At 35.6% G+C, this 23121-nt stretch overlaps 1 protein-coding gene across 6 annotated transcripts in view; it reads left to right on the top strand.

The window, feature by feature from the left end:
• The window catches only part of SNTG1 (syntrophin gamma 1), a 359885-nt gene that overhangs the window by 243998 nt on the left and 92766 nt on the right, over window positions 1–23121 (top strand). For all 6 annotated transcript variants that reach the window (XM_080578706.1, XM_080578709.1, XM_080578710.1 and 3 more), the window contains 2 exons: window positions 2160–2290; window positions 8703–8832. In XM_080578706.1, the coding sequence (XP_080434832.1) occupies window positions 2160–2290; window positions 8703–8832 (261 nt within the window). The remainder of the gene's footprint in view (window positions 1–2159; window positions 2291–8702; window positions 8833–23121) is intronic.

A 23121-nucleotide genomic window follows, 5' to 3' on the forward strand; every position in this document is an offset into this window, starting at 1 on the left:
ATTGATAAAAGACAGCAACATGGGATGAACTCTAATTAACATTAGATATAGTTCCATAGGGGGTAAAAAGAGTTGCCAGATATTATGGCTGAGAATTAAACTATGACACACACTGAGATTATGCCCTGATAAATGTGATTACTATTTTTGTCTGAGCAATAGGGATTTCAAGACAGTTTTTTCTTCTAGATTTTTTTGTAGAGCATAGGAAAAAATGAAAATGTACCTCTTTAAACAGAAGGTAGAAAACTTTTTCAGAATATTTTTTCATGGTTTTTATTTCATTTGTAATTTAGAACTTTTGACAAATCTTACTTAGGTGCATGTTTTTGCCTGTTTTCAGCTGTATTTTTTCTTAGTAACTGACAATCGTATTGAAGAATAATAGCATTATGGAAAAAATTCCCTTTAGGATGAAATGCTACAGATCTCTATTCAGATTTGTAGTAAAAGATGCTTTGGAAGTGCACCACAAGGTTTTTAACAATTTTCTTAGCCATGAAATGCAAAATATCTAATATTTTATATAGTTCTGAAGGTTTTTTTTGTGTGTATTTTTTATGTGAAGTTTTGTTTTTATGTGTATTTGGCTTTGTGATAGATATAAATACTCATAAAGTACAGAATAAATGAAACTATGCGACATAATTATTATAGATATATACAAATTATTATTATTACAAATTATATACAATTATTACATATATATACAAATAAACAGAATTAGAAGCACTATTCAGTAGACTTGCTGTTTCTACTTTCTGGCTTACTTTATTTTTCTTGCTTACTTCACTAGTAAAGATTTCAAATGGGAGCCCAGAGACTTAAAAGTCAATAGCGCAGATTTTAAACCTGATTATTATCTGTGAAACCTTTTGGATTTATACATGTCTGTACAGGATGGAATCAATAAAAATGGGATAAAAACTGTAATGATGTGTCTTACTGCAGGTCAAATAACAATAAATATATATCTTAATAGTTCAAGAACATCAGAAGCAGACATTTCAAAAGTGAAAAGGCTAATGGAGGAGATCCTATACTTATTTTGCTAGCCACTTCAAGCCTAGCTTTGCTTTTAGGAATTAAAAACATTTATAAATTCAATTTGTGAATCCTCTTGCTGCAGATGTCAAAGATTAGCTAAATTAGCACAGTTTCTATTTGAACGGGTAATAATTTAATGAAATCAAGTCACTTTCTTTCAGTCTAAATAATAGAAGCAGGCATCTTCAGTCTATAATTCACCCTAAATTAAATACTTATGATGAAGACTGGGAAGACTTAGGTCTTCTTATCTGAGATATACCCTTGTAATGGAATAGAATTCTTCATAAAACCAAATAAGACCTCTGTATGAATTCCTAACATATGTACAAATCCTTTGTCATGGTCCTTTCATTTTCTCAAATTATTTTCAATAATGTATTATGGCTTATAGCCATAATCTATTTCTTAGTTTATAGCCTTGGTGATTCACATGAAAACTCCTGACTTCAAAGAATTTGTAGTAGTCAAGGAGTGGTTTTGGTCTTTTTTCAACATTTGAAAGGGTTATGCAAGCTATAGATGAGGTTACCATTTCTGTTGCATCTGGACCTAAGACTACAGTTTGCATCTATACTTGCTGCTTTTCAGCTTTTTCCCAAAGTTTCATTGCAGTTGAAAAAAGGTTCCTGAAAGCAGACAGAACACTGAAAAATTCAAGAGATTGTTCAAAACAGTGTCCTAGCTTAGTCTTTCTAGCCAGTCAGTTATTTGTTTGGAATTAATCTAGGGAATGTTTCAACAGAGTCAATGTTTTAAGAGCATGTATTATTAGATAATATAAATATTATTAAAAATCTGCTGCTAAGCTAAATTAATGTTCATAGTGATATTTCATGCTTCAAGCACAGAAGATATGTGAACATACGTGTAAAATCTTGCCAAAGCTTTTGTAGAAAAATACAAGGTGTATTTTTTTTTAACATTTATTTTTCAGAAGATACAGGTAAGAAAACATATGAAGCCAGAGATTAAAATAAATAAAGGATGGTGATGCAGGACTGTGAAAAGAAGACTATGAAAAGATTATGAAAAATCTCTTTCTTTCCAAAATCTGCTGAGTATTTACAATAAAGTCCAAAACTGAGAAGGACCTTCTAAATGTTTTTCAGGATACATTATCATGTTCCTCATGGCCAACATCTCCAGGACTTAGGTGGGAAAAAAGGTGGTGTGATCTACGGTTAATTCCACTTCTTCATTCACGGTTTTCCCAGTACCTTCCAGGATCAGATTTGTGCAGGTAAAGAAGTTCAGAAAGTTAAAACTATTGATTTCTTGGTTGACAGATATAAGCCTTAGGGAACTGCCATGTTAGAGGAATAGTGTTATTAGTTCCAATGCAACTGTGAGAGACATGGAACAAAGAAGCGTCCATAAAGGTCCTCCTAGGCCTACCTAGGCCCATATTCTGCTCTGACATCAGCCAGGACCAGGTATTTGGAGAAGACACATAATCTTCCCACTTGCCCCAAGTGGTCATCACATTTCTTAGTGTGAGTTTTCACTTAGGTCATCATATATAATAATTGCTAATTTTCCTGTCCTCAAAAACTTCTTTCTGAGCATTATTTTTTTTTTTTGTACCTTTGCTCTTTGCAATGCATTGTGGCATGGAGATCTGCAATGAAATTATGCTTTTGAAAGTGCTTTTTTGTTTGTTTGTTTGTTTGTGTTAAATCTCTTGCCTGATGACTTTGCTGGGTGATATAATCTTGTTAGGGTGTAGCAAGGACCGTCTGCCCCATGGGCAGGGCAAGCCATGAGCACGGGGTGGCAGTAAGGCTGGCCCAGACAATCCATGCAGAGTCCCCCTCCCACCAGCCCTGGCAAAGGAGCAGAGCAGTCCTCGGGATGGTCATCATCCACATCCACTGGGGTGAGTTGGAGCTCATGTAAGGCTAGCGAGTCAGCCTGCAGGTTGGGTTCAAATCAGTGGCATACATATCTGGGCACAAGCATAGCTGATGGTTGTTGTGGTTTAACCCGGCCGGCAGCTAAACACCACACAGCTGTTCGCTCACCCTCCCCCCTCCCTCTCTGGGATGGGGGAGAGAAATGGGAAAGTGAAGCCTGTGAGTTGAGATAAAGACAGTTTATTAAGACAGAATAATAATAATAATAATAGTATTACTAATAATAATGTGTACGAAACAAGCAATGCACAATGCAATTGCTCAGCACCCGCTGACTGATGCCCAGCCTATCCCCGAGCAGCTGGCCCCCCCACCCCGGCCAGCCACCCCTATATATTGTTTAGCATGACGTCAGATGGGATGGAATACCCCTTTGGCCAGTTTGGGTCAGCTGTCCTGGGTCTGTCCCCTCCCAGCTCCTGCTGCACCCCCAGCCTGCCCGCTGGTAGGACAGAGCGAGAAGCCGAAAAGTCCTTGGCTTGGTGTAAGCACTGCTCTGCAACAATTAAAACATCAGCATGTTATCAGCGCTCTTCTCATCCTAATCCAAAACATAGCACCCTACCAGCTACTAGGAGGAAAACTAACTCTGTCCTAACTGAAACCAGGACAATGGTAAACACAAGTGAGGACCAATGCGAGAGCTGCCCAGAGAAGTGGGGGACAGGCTCCCTGCTAACAGCCCTTTCACAGCAGCCTGATCTTGCATACCATGATCTCACCATGGCAGAGGTAGCCTTAAGTGTAGGCAGCTGAGCCCCCAAGATGGGACTGATGGTGGGTGCAGACCCTTCTGACATGGAACACTGCTATTTTCCTATTTGAAAGCTCCTTACTGTTTTCTCCTGTGATGGAAACCTTTCCATAGCTCTGATCATTCTTGTTACCCTCCCTATTTCTTCTCCTAATTTCATAATTTCTCTGAGGAAAGATGATGAGAACTGCAACCAGGGACCCTCATGATTTACATTAAGGCACAATAACGTTTTCTATTTTCTTCTTCGTGTTTTTTGTTTGTTTGTATGTTTGTTTTTCTAATACTGTTGCTTTTTGATTGTCGCTGAGGACTAAACTGATGGTATTCAGAGAATGGTTTACAGTAACTCTTGCATTTCTTTCTTCGGGATTAATAGCTATAGTAGGGTTCTTCATTGCTTATATATACAGATGAGGCTATTTTTTCCTGTGTGTGTTAGTTTGCATGTATTAACATTGAATTTCATTGATACTTCGTCTTCCAATCACTGGGAAAGCTGTCCAAAGCTCATAGTCAGGCTTAAATTTATTGCATCATATAGACCTACAACTTGCCATTCTTTAATTCAATATTATCCTAGTAAATCAGAATAAATCAGGAAGGAAGACAAGAATATTCTGGAATGATTACTGTTTTTCAAGTGTTATGCAGTCAGACAGAAGGGAAAGTAGCTATTATATGCAACAAGGTAAAGTATATACATAAGATAATTTTAAAAAGTTTTCAGTAACTACATATTTTATGGATTAATTCATCATTCATACATATATATAAATGAAATTCTAATATTAAAATATTCTGTGCATACCGGCTTGTAGGTCATGAACTGGAGGAAAGCTGTGTACAGTTACAGAGTATGTTACTCCATTGCTTCTAACCAATCCGAAACTTTAACTCTTAAATTAAGCACACAGGATGTATCAAGTGTGAGACTGTGAGGACTTACAAACTGAAATAAAAGCTGGCTTTCCCGTGTAGCCATCAAGTCTGAAAGCTTAGGTGTTTGAATCTAGGACGAATAATGTGTTCTGTTATACCATGACTGATTATCAGGCATTAATGGTTTAAAATTTCCTGTTCCTCCATTTAAAAACATGTAAGATTACCTAATTAATACAGAAAAGCATAATTGATATTTCTGGCTTGAGTGTTTTGTGAAAGAAGCTTCCCAGTCTCTTTTCTCTGTTATGCTCACCCTGACAGTGTTTCTGTGGGTCCTACAGTGAAGTATTGCCACCTGCCTTCAGGGGTGGGTTTATGATCCCCCACAAAAAGCGGGGAAAGAGGACTGTTCTTCAGCCTCAGTTTTGTGTTTGTTTGAGGTTAATTTTATTGTTTTATTGTCATGGCCTGCTTCCTTTTCATGAGTTCATAGCAAACATTTCAAAGTTGCACAAAAGCTTCCCATGGCCTAAATTAATTCTAAGGGGTATTGTTTCTTCAAAGTACACCACGTAGGTTTGTCAGTCTTTCTTCCTATGCACAGAGTTGAATTTAAAACAGGTGAGTTGATAGTCACTTCACCACTAGATGACCGATAAGCTAAAAACAGCCTATGGCTTCTGATTAATAATAACAAAATTATGTTTACTCGGCTACATGATCCTTCATCTATTGCCCAGAGAACCAAAAACATGAGAACCAAAAGCTACAGTGGCTCATTGGTTGAACTGAAAGAGAGCAGGATATGGGTGCCACAGATACAGGAGTTTTTGTTTTAAACTCTCTGTAAAACTTCAGCTCAGTGTTTTGCAGTGGTTGAAATAGAAATAATTAAGAGCATGAAGCATAAAGGGACCAGAATCATAAAAGTCAAATTTGAGATCTGTTCTGCAGTGTACTTTAGATAAGATACTGAACTGAATAGAACTACTCACATGGAAAATTAGGATACATTCAACTATTTGTAAATATAGGGATTTCAAATACAGTCTTCTGCATGAATAAAACACAGGCTTACTGTGCACAATATAGAACCATACATTACAGAAAAGATTATGTGCAGGCAGTAATGATATTCTTGAGATTTGAATTTCCAGAAAAAATAAATTTACAAGTATATTTGTACAACAGTGAATACCTGAATTTATATTCACACCTTGAATAACTACTCTGATAATTTTCTCCTTGTATCCTACCGTGCTGTCTAACATGAGGAAAAACAAGTACTTAACAGTAAAGAAGAAAGAAATTTGGCAATGAGAAGGAAAGTTGTTTATTATTATTATTATTATTATTATTATTATTATTATTATTATTTTATTTTTGCCTCAAAAGAGCACAGAACCAACATATACATTGGTAACAAGACAGCTTACAAGAGTGTTCTAAATTATTGTAAGCATTTTAAAATATGACTCCCTCCCAAAATTTGTTATCAGAGAAAGATAAAAAAAATTTAAAGGGACTGGAAAGGTGAGGACTCTAAAGACCAATATTAAGGAAAGGATATTGAAAATAATGATAAGGAAAGCAACATAAAGTGGACATTAATCCATTACATTTTCTGTAGTTAGTATTTATAAGGTTGTTCTCCCTATATAAAGCATGATAAATTTTAATCTTTCAGAGTTTGAAAATACTGACACATAAATTATCATTCCCACATACATTATTATTCCTCATAGTCATATGCTAACTTTTCTGATAGGATGCTTCACACTCATAAATTCCAGGGAGTATTCTTAAGAAATTCCAGAGGATATTCAAGTTAATCTTAAATCTTACTAACTTCAAATTCTTGAATTTCTGAAGGTGCAGAACCTAAGATGTGTACTTGAATAAGAATTAATCTGTTCTTAACTGTTTTTTTTCTGTATTAAAAAGTGGTAAATAATATTTTCTATTTAATACATAACATTTATCATATATATATGTAATGTTTGTGTGGTGGTATGTGGCTGGTAGACTAATTCAAGATACTATTACAATAATAGTAATACAGTAATCTAAGGCTATAATAATCTAAGACTAAGACTACCTACTGCTGAGACACATTCAGAAATAGTTTAATACTTAGCCATGCATTTCATAGTCTCCACTTGCATCATATAGACTTCACTTGGTCAAGAGTGTTCTGGACAAATAGTTTGATCTGTGCATGCATAAAATACTTAAGAATATTAGGAACAGTCTACTATGCCCCAAATGCATCAGTGTTTATTGTGTAAGGGAAATTTGTGCATCGTGACTGAATATAGAACATACTGGATTTTCTTTTCTTGTACAGGTTAATATCACATGTTATTAGATTCCTTGGAATCCTACTTAGGTCTACAATAGGCTAAGTAGAAAGAATAAGAGTCCCGAAGTTAACACTATTAACAGTATTTTTCTTGAAAAAGATAATCAGCAAATTGTCTTTAGCATAATGCTGTGTTTTGTATGTAATAACTTTTTTAGCACTTTATTCTGGAAGAATTTTCAATTTATATTTATAGCCGTTTAAAATAAAGGTATAGTAAATAAATATTATTTTAGCATTTAACTACATTAACTACAGATGTAATACTTTAAATAGGGCTTCTTCAAGCACTTTGTCAGAATTATTGTGAAAATGAGTAGTTAGTCTTTAAAAGAATTTTCTATTAGATTGTTCCTCTAGGGATTTAAAGACAGATCACCACTTCTGTAAAAAGGCAACTGAACTGATAAGTTAACTAGTAGATTTAGAGAAACCATTGGTCTCTGCATGATCATGTTAAGATATTTAAGCCTTATCCTCCAGTCAGGAAACAAACAAACAAACAAACAAACAAAATGGCTCTAATTCATTTTTTATGTTTCTCCTAGATGAACAAAAAAGCCTGCACTTGACATAGACACAGCAAAGACCTTTATGGTAGAGACAGATATTAGTTCTACGTTCTATACAACTAGACAATAATTTTGATAACTTAAAATCCTTTTGCAGAATGGAAATCAGTAGCACTCAGTTCTACACTGAAGATAACACTCATTTTGCCCCAGCCACCTCAGAAAATCTGAATGACATGCTTAATTTTAATTGATCACTAATGAATTGGGTTGGGAGAATGCCAGAATACCAGAACTTGGTATTCTCTGCATGCTTAGTAATCTCCTGCTTTTGGAAAATGGTTAATGTTGAGCTTTTTGGGTTCTGAAGCTGGAGACCTGTAAGCCTTCCAAAGGCTCTTAGCCAAAAAGGCTATTTACAGAAGAAGTTAGGTCTGTTACACCTTTAGCATTTGAAAGTTTTCTCTTGTTCTGTAATTGTTCAGCACTCAGCTATGGAAAGTCAGTCTATAATACATCACAGAACATTGTGTAAATGCCCAGAATGTTGCTGGTGTAGAGACACCCAGGTGGACACTTCTTTTGTCAATGGATGTCTCTTGGCATTTCAGTGCACTTTACTAATCATCCTACATTCAGAAATGCAATTGGAAAAATCATTAATGTTGCCTGGTCAGTTTCGAATTTGCCAGCTTTTACATCAGTAGGTAAAAAGATGATCATTCACAATCACAATTTGATCACCAAGAGCAGCTAATAAGGGTATGTTCAGACTAACTTTACTGCATTTTAAAAATACAATAGAAAAATGAAACAAAAGTTTTTGAGAAAATGGTACTGTATTCCACCGAATTTATGAATGGTTTACTACAGTCCAATGCACATTTTCCTTCTCTATGACCTGCAGTATTAAAGCATTAAAGCTTTGGTATGCGTCAGCTATTTTACATGTTTAGCTTCTGAAGTCACGCAGTGTTGGTCAAGATTCCATGGAACTAGTCTATGGGATTTTTGTATAGCTTTATGGAAACTTAATATAATTGACCTTTTAGCATAATCATTTTAATATGTCAGGTATTTGTAAAACAAGAAGACCAGCAATTTATCAGTGTTCAGTGGCTGACCTTCATTGTAGTTGAAAGAAAAGCATTTCTACAAGTATTAAGACAGTATGCTAGAACAGATGAAATTTTCTTCTGACCTGATCTGTTATGACATGTCTATAGGCAAAATGCATTCCAAGTAATTGCTGTGGATGGGGTTTGCAGCGGAATAATTCAGTGTCTCTCTGCTGAAGACTGTATTGACTGGCTACAAGCAATAGCAAGTAACATTTCCAACCTCACAAAGCACAATGTAAGTATGGATCCAAGTAAGCCAGAAGGTTTCCCAATCGTATTTGATTATAACTGTCATAAAAGCCTAATGGGTTCAAACACAGAATTGTCTGCATATAAACAATGCTTGAGGCTGTCCGAGAGAAGTCAAGTCAAGTTTATCGTCTAATAAGACTTTGTGAGAAATCGTTGAATGGGAAAATATTCTCCCCTACAGTCATCTAGTTCACTTCATGGCTATCAGAGTTACATACTTCTGAGCAATACCAGCTAGTATGAGAAACAAAGACCAGACAGAGGAGAAAGACAGGTGTGATAGACAAGCACATATAAAAGCAAAAGGGAATTCTGCATTTTCTTGAAGGTTTAAAAAAAACAAATCTATACAAATATTGTTATGCTCAGATCTGAATAGATATTAGCTCTGTTCACTTAATGCAAGGCCAATACAGATATTCATTACCAGAAAAGATTAAATGCATTTATGCTTCATGCAGTGTACTTTTAAGGTCTGATCTTGTGGGATAGAGAACCTTTTACTGAAGCAAAGATAAATGTTATGCAAAAGTTTTACTAAACTACTACTAAGCTCCGTTGAAAGCTCTTTCAGACCTACCTAGGATGTATTTTGCATTTGATAGATGGCATGTCGTTTTTAACTTAGAGCTCTATACGATACCTTTCCTGTACTTTCTTGAAAAATACAGAACAAGTGGCTAACTCAATTACTTTGAATTGAGTTATAACAAGGAAGACCTTGAGGTTTTAATTTATATTCTTTCAGATTTCCTTAAATCTGCTTTAGCCTCCCAAACCTAACTCTAAATTTGCTTTTGTTTCAAATACAGGGAATGCATTGAAGGAAGTTGTATTTCTTGCAGTTTTATATTCAAGATGCAAAACTATGTTCCATCTGGCAGCAATATGTAAAAGTTATTGTATTATAAAAACGTGACAGACATGAATTCATCCACCATCTGCAAGCTTCCATGCAATGCAAGCCAACTTTATGGCTATTTATTCCTCCTTACAATACTGTTACTGTATAGAACTTCTTGTCTACTAGGCATCCTGACAAATGAGAGTGCTGGTTATTTTTTTTCTTGCCATCTTTAGATCAGACTATTAATGATTCCTAATGATTCTTACTATCTAAAGTAGTGTATTTGTTTACTTATAACAGATAGTTGACCCTAAATTTTATCTGATAATACTCTGAGACTGTAATCATGGTTGCTTAGAGTAACTTGAATTTGGTAATACACCATTGTTACATGAAATATTTTCAGTGATTTAAAAATCAGTACAGTATATAATTCTACACTGGTTTCCAGAAAAACAGAAGCAGTGTAGCTGATGTTTTATAATTGGAAATTGCTAATTTTACAGTTATTATGCAAATATTTATATTTACTTTATTTTCCCAAAGACATCCTGTAAAGTAACTGTAATTTATTAGGGCTTATCACAATTGTCAATGAATCTATTTTAGAACTCTCATAAAAGTTCATAGCCCATATGAATTTATGGAATCCAACAAGACTCTCTTTTGCTTGATATACTTTTCTTTTAAAATGTCAGTTGCCAATAAGACTTATTTATTTGACCGTATATGTAAAAAGTGAATCTAAGAACAATAGACACTCAGAGAAAAAAATAAACAAACAAAAAACAAACAAACAAACAAGCTGTTATTCAGAACTATGATAGAGTGAATAGAGGTCCCTATATTTCTTTTTTCCTTTTTTTTTTTCAAGATGTTTATTGACATAAAATATCAACAGCATACTTTTGATGCTATTATTTTTCCTCTGTGAGAGGCATTTGATCACAATCATTCTCCCTTTCCGTGGCATCCAATACCAAAGGAACAAAGAGATTGTAGGACTTTATTTAAACTTTTGGACAAATTGCAATATGTTTACTCCCTTGAATTTTAGTTTCAGTTAACTTCTTATTTTTATCTAAGACTTATGTAAAATAATTTTTTGTTTAAATATCATATGGTTCATCAAAATGTAAACTCACATGCTCTTTCTCACAACTAACTTATGAAACAGAAGGAAGAGGATGAGAATGAGAAAGACTATAATAACTAATTTGTTTCTGAAAACATTTCCTTTGCCAATGTCAGGTTTGTTCTCTGTAGATTTGGGTGGGATTTATCTTGCCTAAGGTTAAATGTCTTAAAGGAGAATGTCTGAAGAATGATCCCCCTGATTTACTTTTGACGTCTGTTTTCTGATGAGATTAATTCCCTCAGGACGTGTCTTTCTTTCCTTTGACTGGTAAGGGACCCTGAGGTGGTGAGTTCAGACTTAGATATATAAGGAGAAGAGTATATCCTGTCACTGGTCTCTTTGTGGGGCAAGAGAGAGTTTCTCTGACTAAATCTAGCAAAGAAATGCCTAGATATTTTGACAGAAAACATGCTAGTTTCAAACAGTAATTCTGAACCATTTTACTTTTTGACACACAAACTGTCTGAAAACAAAGTATCTGATGGTTCAAACCCCACAGATGTGTGTGGCAAAAAGCCATCTTTCCTTCCCTGTATTCCCTTATAGTTGTGAAATGTAAATCCCTGGCTCCAAAATCTCCTATTTGAGCCCATGTTTGAGTTAAATTTTTATAATGATAAAGTCAGAATCTCTTCTGTCATGACACAATATGTTCATGCTTGACACAAAGTTGGTTTGGTTCAGTTGCAGAATCAGCAATGTAGCCAGAGAGAAAGAGAATAACAAAAAGTCACAAGTGGAAGCAAAGACAAAATGTCTTAACGTTATCACCTTTGAAGGAGAGTATTGCTAATTGAGTATAAGTAATGGTGATTGGAAGATGGTGTCTGTAGGCAAACACATTTTGCCTGCAGTGGTTAGACTGTCAATCATTGTACAGTGTGACATGAAACTTGTATTACTATGCCACAAGATAGTTATAGTTTTAATGCACAGATATAGAAAATGGTATTCTGGCTATTCAAGTACAGATTAAATATATCAATATGCTGACTGATCTAGTTGACTTCATTTCTTTTTAAGTTTTTGTCAAAAGTTTTTTGCTATGCAGTCTTTTTCTTTGTATTCTTAGTAAATTAGAGCTGAATTCTCCAGGTTTTATTAGAACTGAATTCTCCAGGGTTTGTGGAATACTGAGAGTGATACTGCCAGTTTTAATCTCTGTAGATCCCCACAAGCCATGGAACAATTACATATGAGATGAAATAGATCCCTTTAAGATTTCAGAACATGAAAATTGACTCGTATATGGTTATGCAACGAACAGGATACTATAGAAATGCACTGTTGAAAGTGACTTAATATTGCACTATAATCAATGATCTGATGAATCCATAAAGGTCATTGATTTCTGAAGGTGGGTTCCTCTCCCACTTGAGTCAATTAAGCTTCATCTGTGTTAAAAAATTAATCAATTAAGCATGTGCTTCAATAAACACAGGGGCTATATCAAGTCCAGAGTTTTCTCTAAGCAGTCCTGAAACTGTAGCTCATGTGCTGAAACCTCAATAGGTTAAATTGAACTGCACTTGGAAACTCTAATTCTTCTGTGAATTGATAAAGTAGAAAAGGGTTTTAGCCCTTTTTATTGCCAGTCTGGATGACAGACCAAAGAGGATTAGAAAGGGAACAATCTGCTGCTTCCACCTTTTTCACCTTTTTTTTTTTTTTAATCCATGCTCCAAGTAGGAATTTTCAATTCTGCTGTGTCAATTCAACTGTGAACTATTAGACCTTCAATAAGCAACTTATAGGCTGTGTTAGTTTCTGTGATAATTAATACTGATTTCTAATCTTTAACATCTATTTTGTTAAATAATTATATGATGACAGTATCCAATGGGTCACATAACTTTTAAAGAAACTATGCTGTGGAAAAGTATAAGACTACAAAATCACGTGGTCTATAAAGATCTACCTATTGCCAGTACATCCCTAATTTATGTGGTACAGTTTTTGAAGGGACTTAGAGGTGGTATTTGTAATGGCTTTATCGGGGTTAAGATTTTACCAAAAGAAGTTTTCAAATGTAGTCCAATTCAAAATTATTTGGGTGCCCCAAAAGATTATTTGGGTGCCCAGCTCTACAAAGACAGCACATTTCCACTTCTTACCTTGAAGCTATTAGCACTTGACAGAGAAGAAACAACGGGAACTTCGTCAGCCAGGAATGACAGGCAACTGAGTTAAGGTTGCCAAGCAGGAGGTGACAGAAAGATAATTTTAAATTTATCTTGGGAATGTCCATAAGATCTTGCAATATTTATTACCCAGTAACTTGACATCATTCCATAATGGCAATTTTTTCTGTGTGAATCTTGCAAAATACCATGAATGTGTAAAATTACTGAGGTACACTTATGTTGGAGATAGAAACATGATGATAGGGTGAAAGCAGCAGAATTAATAGGTCTACAAACTTAATGTGATTTTGGGCACATCATATTTTCCTGAACTTAAGCTTGTATTTTGAACAGTTTCAAAAATTCAATTGAGATCATAGATTTAATCATATGCTTAAAATATAATGACTAATGAAAGGAACTGCTTCTAAGATGAACAATATATTTGTCCTTACTTTCACTGGAGAAAAGAGAACAATAATACCTAATTATATAGATCTCTATAATGTTGAAATTCAGGTATAGGAACTGTGTAAGTCATTAGGTAGAGGGAGAGAAAAACAATACAAAACAAGAGGAAAAAAAGCAGTTCAGATGAGTATGAATTGTTTTCCTTGTGGGAAGAATAAAATATCACAGAACTACATTCAGTGCTTAGTAAGTTTTTAAAAGATGTTCACTCTTCTTTTTTATTTTTTTTTTTGGTGAATGTAGTACCAGTAAGAACATACAGTGGAATGCTATGTTGCGTGAATAAATCATGTCACTTATATGAAGTGAACAGATTTCACATTTCAATTTTTTATTTGAAATAGCATGGCAAGCCATCAAAAAGCTCTGATGTTAGTCATTTTGGATTTCGCAGGGATTTTCAGCTCTTAGATGCCCTGTGAAGTATTACAATAAAAATAAACTTTTTGATGGTCACTAAGCTGTGCACATTTGGAGCAAATCCAAAAAGAACAGTATTAGTATCAAACCTCATATAGTAGCGTATTCTGTAGTAGTGCAAAAGGTAAATACTGACTATTGTCTAGAAATTGAAAACCTTTTAAAATGAAGACAAAAAAATAGGGAGGATAGGAAGTCTTCAAAAGATTCGTAGTAGTTTTTTTTTTTTTTTCCTATATGATCTGTTTTTCCCAAAATGGAACATAGGTAACAAATTACTCAGAAAAATTGGATGTTATCTGCTAAAATGTATGTTCAACTGTTTTCCATGCAATATTAAGTACTCAAGCGTTTACAGAGTTCTGGTTCTTCATTTCTTCGTTTTGCTTTCCATTCTAGACCTTGTAAAGGGAATCACAGAAGTCTATTCCAATACTGATATTTAGTCTTTATTCCAATACTGATTTAAAACTGTGAAATGTAACATAATGATGTCATAGATGTGTTTTTTTCATATGTGGTTTCCGTGAGGCACATTGATATAAGTGAATAAATGTAGCAATGCAGCATCAAATCTACATAAATGAAGTCTTTTCTGTTTTTCCGTCCCTTTTAAAGTGGGACGTTACCAGTCTGACATCATAAACCACATTTTTTCTATGTCCCTTTTATCAAATGTTACATAGCATCTTGTCTCATATTCACTTACATTTTGTGCAATTTTCTGTATGTATTATTTTAGTAACTGTTGCTTTTACCTTGCTGATAAGTTATATCCTCTTGCATGTACTGATATAGCTGCAAAGAAAGGATAGGTCTTTCCAAACTTTCTTGCTGTTACTCCAGTGTGTTTCATCTGCATTTTTATAATTTACTTGAATTTGAAGGACAATGTCTAACGTGTGGTAGGTCAGGAAAACAGTGAAAGAAAAGAATAGTAATTAAATGTGCTCTTATACCTTCTAAAAGATTTAGCATTTTCCAGAATAGTCAGCTTGTCTGGGAAACTTGTAACAAGAAACATCTGCCTTCGTGGCTGGAGCATTTGTATATGGTGACATTCTGATTGTGGTGACAATGCTCATCATTAAGACATTTAATCTTGATTTGAAAAATATGTTGTAAACTTTAATTAATCATGATAGCTTTTTCAAATGAAATAAAATTGGACTTTCTGTACCAAACTTCTTCCAAATGCTCAAACTATTTTTAATAATAGCTTTTCAGTTTAACTGTATGTAGAATCACATCTTGCAGCAGTCAATAATATCTAATAAAAGTTTTATCATCTGTGCTGTTATAAATTACCATCTATACATCTCTAAAATATCATGTAAGAGAAATAATGTCCTTAGAGACAATAAAATCAAAAGCCCAAATGTTCCTCAAACAGAAGAGCTACAGTGTACCTGTTAAATTGAAGCCTTAAAAGAAAGCCACACAATACAGATGCAAGAGAATATTTTTGCAGTTTTATCTATATAATGGTGTCACACAGCAAAGAATCCATGCACTTTCTCTGGTTCATCCAGTTTTGTATGGAGTTAAATGAAACAAGGTAGCCTTGGTATTTAGACAAAAGCAAAATGTGAGAATATATGATATTTTGTTTAATCTATGTAAAATTTATATTAAGTTGTGAGACTACTTCTTTTCCTTCATTCTATTATTGTTGAAGGCTTAAACTGACATGCTATAGAAAAGTCCATGCTCTTTTTGGTTGCAAGACACTTTAGAGAGATGCCTTGACATCCCACCCTGATGAAGGATAGCAAGGAACCTGTAGTGAAGAAAAAAATAAAAGTTTCATTATTGGTTTAAAGTGGCAAAGAAAGAATTACAGGAATAAAAGCAGTAGGACCAGTCTGACTGGCAATGCAGGTAAGCCACTTGGGTTTTTGCAAAGAGGCAGCACACAGAAAAAGAAAGTACTCATTAATAAGTCACCCTTTCCTGCCAAAATGCCAGGCTGCCCTTTTAGTAACAGTTGGAGACTTCCAGCTACTTTGACCTGGTTTTTGTTGTGCAGGAAACTGTTCAATATTCCACAATTGGTTTATTTTAAGTAAGAGTGTGTTGAAAGTGGCTACTGAATCACAAACTGCTGTTGATAAAACAGCAACTGGGAACTGGGGAGGAAGGCTAGGCAATAATGACCTTCCTTTTTGTATCCATCCTCTCTGCAGTCCAAAAGAAACCCAAAACCACAAATAAAAAGAAAAACATGAATATCATTATTTGTATTTTAAAGCAAGCTTAACTTGTTTTTACATCCCTTTCCTGTTACTCACCTTTAGAATATGTTTTAAATGGGGGTTACATCAAAAGCTTTGCCTTTCTTCCACAGCCAATTAAAAAAAAAAAAAAAAAAGAAGGAATTAAAAGAAATTGCAATGCACTCAAAGAGCCATAACACACCTCAGGGTATACATTATTAGTAGGCTAATGTGTTGAAAGCACTTTCTCCGTTTGGTTGTCTTGCTTCATAAAGTGCCATAGACATCCAGTGCATTCTGGTAGCACATAGCTTATATTTGCCTGAGGAAGAGAATGAATCAGAGATCCACCACAGAGAGGTGGGGGAGAAGACAGGAATTTCAGTCATTCAGGGACAACTTCAAGAGACGGGGGCAAACAAGTCCAGCAGACAGGAACAGAGGCAAAACAACAAAGTACTGATAAGCAGAAACTCCTGCAAAGGAAATGTGCCCAAGATCGTTTGGATTTGCCATTTCTCTGCTAACAAAATGAGTTGTGAAAATTTGTGGCAAGTTTCTTCTCTCCTAATAGTACCCCACATAGTAGTTGTGGCAGGCAGCTGTGAGGAAGGTCTGAAATTACAGCCATGCTGATGGCCTGTGTGGTCATTGCATATGATTGCAAGAGTTTTTGTTTGTTTGTTGTTTATTTGTTTCAGAAAATGAGGACATTACATGCAAATCTTATTAGAAAGAATGCTATTGATGTCATGAAGTCAAGCATGAAAAAATAAGAATGAAGTACCTTGATTTCTTCTTTTTGCCGAATGTACAGCACTCTGATTTACTGCACTTGAGAGTGAATTATTAATTTCTTTTTAGGATTTTTACCTTTTAAAGCCATTTATAATTACCATATGAAAGTTTTAATCTTAAAAAAAAAAAAACTTTTATAACAATTTTACAGGTTGAAAAACAGTATTTTCTTCATCATATGAATCACTGTAATACAGTTAGCCAAAGGATTTTTTTTATTATTATTTTTTACTGCATTTATGGAATCACTCGAGACAACTTTGATCTTAAATAAACCTGCCTTAGAGGTAGATAACATTAAGCACAACTTCCATTAACTTCTTTGAAACTACCTGATTTCCCACTCTTTCTGATAGTGTTTCAAGTTAGAAATCCTATAAAAGTTATTGTTCATGAAGGAAAATATTTGGCTTAAGTAGTATTCTGTAATTAATTCAGGAATTCGTTGTCAAATAATGGATTTGTTGAGGAATTTGTTTCTGCCTTAACCAGAAAATGTTTTGTTTTCCTAGATTTGTCTAATTCTTCATAACATATAACTTTCAACTTTGCTAAGAAGTGAAACAGATCCCAGAGATGCAGCATTCTTCATACAATCATGAATTTTACTCTTTACTAAATTATTCTTTTAGGAACCAGATAAAAATATAGGAATAGAAATAAATTTAAGTCTCGAAGGTATAATATGTAAGTTTGTGGGTGACACTAAATTGGGAGGGGCTGTTGGCTGCACTGAGGATAGAGAGGCCTTACAGAGAGATCTTGACAAATTAGAGAGCTGGGCAGTCACCAATGGTATGAAGTTTAACAAGAGCAAGTGCTGCACCTGGGAAGGGGAAACCCTGGCTATATGTACAGACTGGGGGACGAGAGGCTGGAGAGCAGCCATGAGAGATCCCAGGGAAAGGGATCTGGGAGTTTTGGTCAATGGCCAGTTGAACATGAGTCAGCAGTGTGCCTTGGCAGCCAGGAGGGCCAGTCCTACCCTGGGGTGCATCAGACACAGCATTGCTAGCTGGTCAAGGGTAGGGATTGTTCCACTCTGCTCTGCACTGGTGTGGCCTCATTTTGAGTGCTGTGTGCAGTTTTGGGTATCAAAATATACGGACATAGAACTAATAAAGAATGTCCAAAGGAGGGCTACAAAGATGCTGAAGGATCTAGAGGGAAAGATGTATGAGGAGTGGCTGAGATCTCTTGGTTTGTTCAGCCCAGAGCAGAGCAGGCTGAGGGGAGGCCTCATGGCGGCCTGCAGCTCCCTCACGAGGGGAGCGGAGGGGCAGGCGCTGAGCTCTGCTCTCTGGGGACAGCGACAGGACCCGAGGGAACGGCATGGAGCTGGGACAGGAGAGGGTCAGGCTGGGTGTTAGGGAAAGGTTCTTCACCAAGAGGGTGGTTGGGCACTGGGACAGGCTCCCCAGAGAAGTTGTCATGGCACCAAGCCTGCCAGAGTTCAAAAAGTGTTTGGACAACACTCTCAGACATATGGTTTAATTTTTGGGTGGTCCTGTGTGGAACCAGGAGTTGAACTTGATGATCCTTGTGGGTCCCTTCCAAGTCAGGATATTCTGTGATTGTATGATTCTAATTAAATGGTCTCACAGAAATGTTATGTGTGTGTCCCTGAAAAGGCAAGATCCCCTCTACACAAACTGTCTACATAGTCAATGGATAAAAGAAAATGTCTTTAAGATGTAAAGAAAGTGAACCAGTCCTCCTAACTTAGACACTTACTTCTATCCCATTAACTATATAAAGAATGAAGAGATCTCTAGAGGGTAATTCAATCTCCTTGAATTAAGTACCTACCTCTCCCACTTCTAATAGGAAATGGCAAGAGGGTACTTTAGCATAATAGCCTACAGGTTTTAAGAGTCACCCTGACATGAGCAACAGGAGCTGTCCATGCTACTTGGCCTTCAGGGCTGGCACTGTCTCACCCCTAGCCAAAGTATGTCCAGGGACAGAGCAGGACTGAGGCTCCACTTCCCCTTCAAGACACTGTCCTCTTGGCTGTCCATTGAGCCATGTGTGAAATTCATGCTCATGCAGGGAAGTAACCCTTGCTTCCCTTGCTGTTTACCAGGAAGCAAGGGTTGGTTTTCTAGGATGTAGCTCTCAATCGGGCTATCCCTTGAGTAGGAGCATTGCTTAAGTGCAGTACATGCATGCTTCTCACCTTCAGCCTGATAACCCAATGTCCTGTATCATGGTTGGGTACACCGGTGTTACCTGTCATGACCAAAATGGACACAGGCACTTCGCTCCCTATACTACAGCACTGCTTTTATTTTTGCAGATTTTTTAACCCAACTCAATTCACAAATCTCGTTAACAGTGCAATTCCCCCAGTTGTTTTCGGCCAACTAAAAGGTTGAGAATACAGGGTGGATATACAGTTAGGAAGAGAGAAGTCATTGCAAACTTCTTCAACCATGTTTGCTATGAATGAGCAAGAGCAGAAAAAACAGGCCTCAGACAGATGTCTTCAACTGAGCATCTGAGAATTTTCTATATTTGCGAATGCTATAGTCAGGTAAGCATTCTTTACCTTTTTCCCTACTTCTCTGTCTTAGATTTTCCATTGCAATCCACAAAAGTTTTAGAACTAAGAAAAAGTGGAAAAATGTCTCATTTTTGAGTTCAGATTAAAATTCATGCTTCTCTGAGATGCTGTCACATGCATAGGATATGTTCCCCACCATTCTGAAGTACTAAGGCTTCCTAATTCGTGACATAATAATTACTGCAAAACTAGCCCACATAGCTCTGGGGAAGGCAGATTGTTGCAAAACTTCACCTTTCTTTTCAAGCAATGGACTCGTTATTGCTGAATAAAGAATATGAATGAAAAAATTCATTTTCTTTTTTCCTATTTTCCTTTCCATTTACTGTGGCTGTAGCTTTTGCACCATGCAGGTGCACAGATTGGGGAAAATACAAGTTTTACTGGGAATTTCTAGATATATGTGCTTAATATTCCTTTGCTGGAAAACCAACCTACAGCTGTTGTTTAGATTTAGGAGAACTCCTAACATCCATATTATTGATTTAATAATTCTACTCAGGAAAAAGAAAATACTCCTCATATGTGGTACTTATTCATTTTACTAATGTTAAACTCATTCTGTTCAGGAAAAAAAAAAATACCATAATGTCTTAGGTAAAATGCTGTCATCAGTAAATGATCTAGGTATGAATCTCAAAGAGATAAAGAGGTAACAGCTAGATGTGGGATTGGAACGAAGTTTAGAGAAAGGTGCATGACTGTGATTGCACATGTGGCTTGGTGTCACAGCATGGGCTGCGTTGTGCAGCTCAGCTGCTCTTATGTTGGACAAAGTCTGTGTTTTCCAGATGATACCTTATATATAAACTCTTTTGCTTATTTAAATGAGCTGTCTGTAAGGGACCATGAGGATATGCATAAGGGTGCCCTTGCTTAATTACTGCTAAACGTGATACATTTTTTTACAGTATAGATAGATAGATACAGATAGATAGATAGATAGATATACAGATAGATAGATAGATGCTTTTTAAAAATGAGTCATGTTTTCAGTAAAGAATCACAATCTCCCAAAAGTCACTCCTCTCTGAAACCCAAGATGACATAATTCAGAAATACTGAAATGCTGGAACCTGGCAAGGGTTGTGCTGCTTGGCTCCCTGCCTGCTGGCTAGGCTGCCTCAGAAGCTTAAGCATTTGTATCGAGTGAATCTGTGGCTATATTGCACTGTGGAAAAGATAAACTGGAGGTCCCAGTTTATGGAAGAGTGTAGAGAGATAGTTAAAACATCATGGAAGCAAAATGGTAGAATAATCTAAACTCTAGAAGGGAGAATAAATGAAAAGTTTAATCCTTCAAACTGTTAGTAGGTTGATTTTATTGGAAAATGTTCACTGACATTCAGACACCTGTTTTAGTGTTTCAGATTCCCTTCCTGCTCTACTGATCTTATTAGTCATTTCCGTATTCTGAGATGCCACAAAGGGCTTTCTTATCATGGGTTTTCCTGAGATACTCCAGATGTCGGCAAAGCAACTCTTAAAGTTTATTATTATAAGAGGAGTCATAGAAATGGAAAGGCAAATATGAAGCAAATCTTAAAGGACATTAGCATTATAATTAATAAATACTATAAAAGTGAGCAATGCCTACATAGATGTTTGGGCTTTCAGCAGTGAGCAGAGTCATTTAATTCTACATACTTGTATATGATATAATTGTTAGAGGGTGTGAATATTTTATGCTTACCATTTGTTCTTTGCCAGGCTGAAAACACAGGCTACTCATAAACTTATATTTTAATAGTGTGTGCATTCTATTTAATTGTTGGTCTCATTTTGTAGCAGTAGGAATAATAATTTTAAAGGTATTTTTATTTTGACATCATATGTAGGGTATTTCAGAGGAAGAAATATCTTCTTAGGCTAACACAACCCTTAAGGAGTTGTGGTGATAAACTTTCTTTTTCAAGTTTCTCTTTAAATATTGATAAATTTTAGTATATATGCATATTTAACATCAGAATTATTACTTTTTGCATCATATTAATATAAATGGATCCTGATATGACTGTATAAACAATCTATAATTTTTTAAATACTATAGAAAATAAAACTCTAAAAGATGACTTTGACAAGCTGTTTTAAACAGTTTAAACTGTTAATAAGTGGTCAGTGTGCCTAAAGAAATAGTCAGTATACCCCTCCATAGCTGAGGTTTCACTGATAGCAATAGAATATTTTGCAGAGTATGCCTGTACCTTTATTAAGCTAGCTACTCCTGCTACAGCAGGAGGAAGATTAGCACGTTTATTTACCAAACAGTAACCATAAATAGCACTTTCATGTCAAAATGTAATGAGCAGAAGTCAGGAAAACAAAGTATGCAATTTGGATAAAAAGAGAATTGTCCCCAGGTTCTGAGAGCAGCTAGAACTCCCTAAGGCTTGCAGATGATCCTAACAGTAAATTAAGCTGCCATTCACTTAGATGGTCAGGTTGTAGGCCAAACCTAGCTTAAAGCAATTATAGCTGACTGACCTCTATTTAGTCTTCTGACCTCAAACTCTCTTCCCATTACCTTTGTAAGTTCACAGAACAAATCACAGCACAAATCATAGCTTATGCATGTTATGCTTATAAGGTTTTTAAACCCTGAAACTGGACTCTCAGAAACTTCCTGCTTGCTCCTGGTTATAATACTATTCATTTGTTATGTTGGAGTGACTTAAAAGGCAGTTTACTTCATGATCAAGTCATCAGCAAATAATAATATAATAAAAAATTGACTTGCAGCATTACTGATCTGTGTAGTTCAACTGGCAATATAAGTTTTTATCTGATCACAACACTTACAAATCCAAGGCATGTTTTTTCTTCTGTATTTGAACAGACAAAAAACCTTCACCTCCAAGAACATTAACCTCTCAGCTTGAAATGTCATCTTGCATTTTTTATGCTGCTGTATTCTTTCCCAACTATTAGAAGACAAGAAAAGTTGATATTAATACTGGAGTTATTTTCAACACTGGCACTCTTTCATCACTCTGTCTTCAGCTTCTTAGCAGTTCTTTGTATTGTCTTTGTTACTCTGTCTACTACTGTTATTTCAGTAGTATTTCCTGTAGAGCATAGGGGAATCTGCCAATAGTGTTGCCTCTTCAAAGGAACTTTTTTGACATTATTATATATGAACACTTGTGTCACAAAAAAATAATAAGCTTATTTTCAATAAATAGCATGTGAATTCATATTCCACTAGTCCATTGGAAGAAAGTGCAAGAAGGAACGTCTTGGCAAAATGATGAGATCTTCCTTAACCTAAGCACAGGAGACTAAAAACAGAGTAGAATTAAGTTGTTACTAAGAGTGGGCTTGGGAAGTATAGCATAAGTATGTAGAAATGTGGCAGCACTAGATGAGATTTGCTCAGCAGGGAAGCAGCAAGGATGAAAAGAAATAGTTTTCACATACACCAGTGATAAAAGAGACAGCAAGGAAAAGGCTGCTTCACTGCATACCGAAAATAAAATTACTGATAGATGATGAAAAAATGTCAAAGTATTTAATGCTCTTTTGGGTCAGCATTTACTCAAACGGTCAGTTGTAAGCAGACAGTTCTGACCATTGGTAAGTGTGACACAGTCCTGAATAAGGTTGGAATACGTTAGAGACAAGACAGGGAACTACTTGTACATTAATGAGAAGAGCTTCAAGTACATACATTCTTTATCGTCCAAGCCAGTACAA

This window comes from Anser brachyrhynchus (assembly GCF_964034855.1).
Source record: "Anser brachyrhynchus genome assembly, chromosome: 2".
NCBI lineage: Eukaryota > Metazoa > Chordata > Aves > Anseriformes > Anatidae > Anser > Anser brachyrhynchus.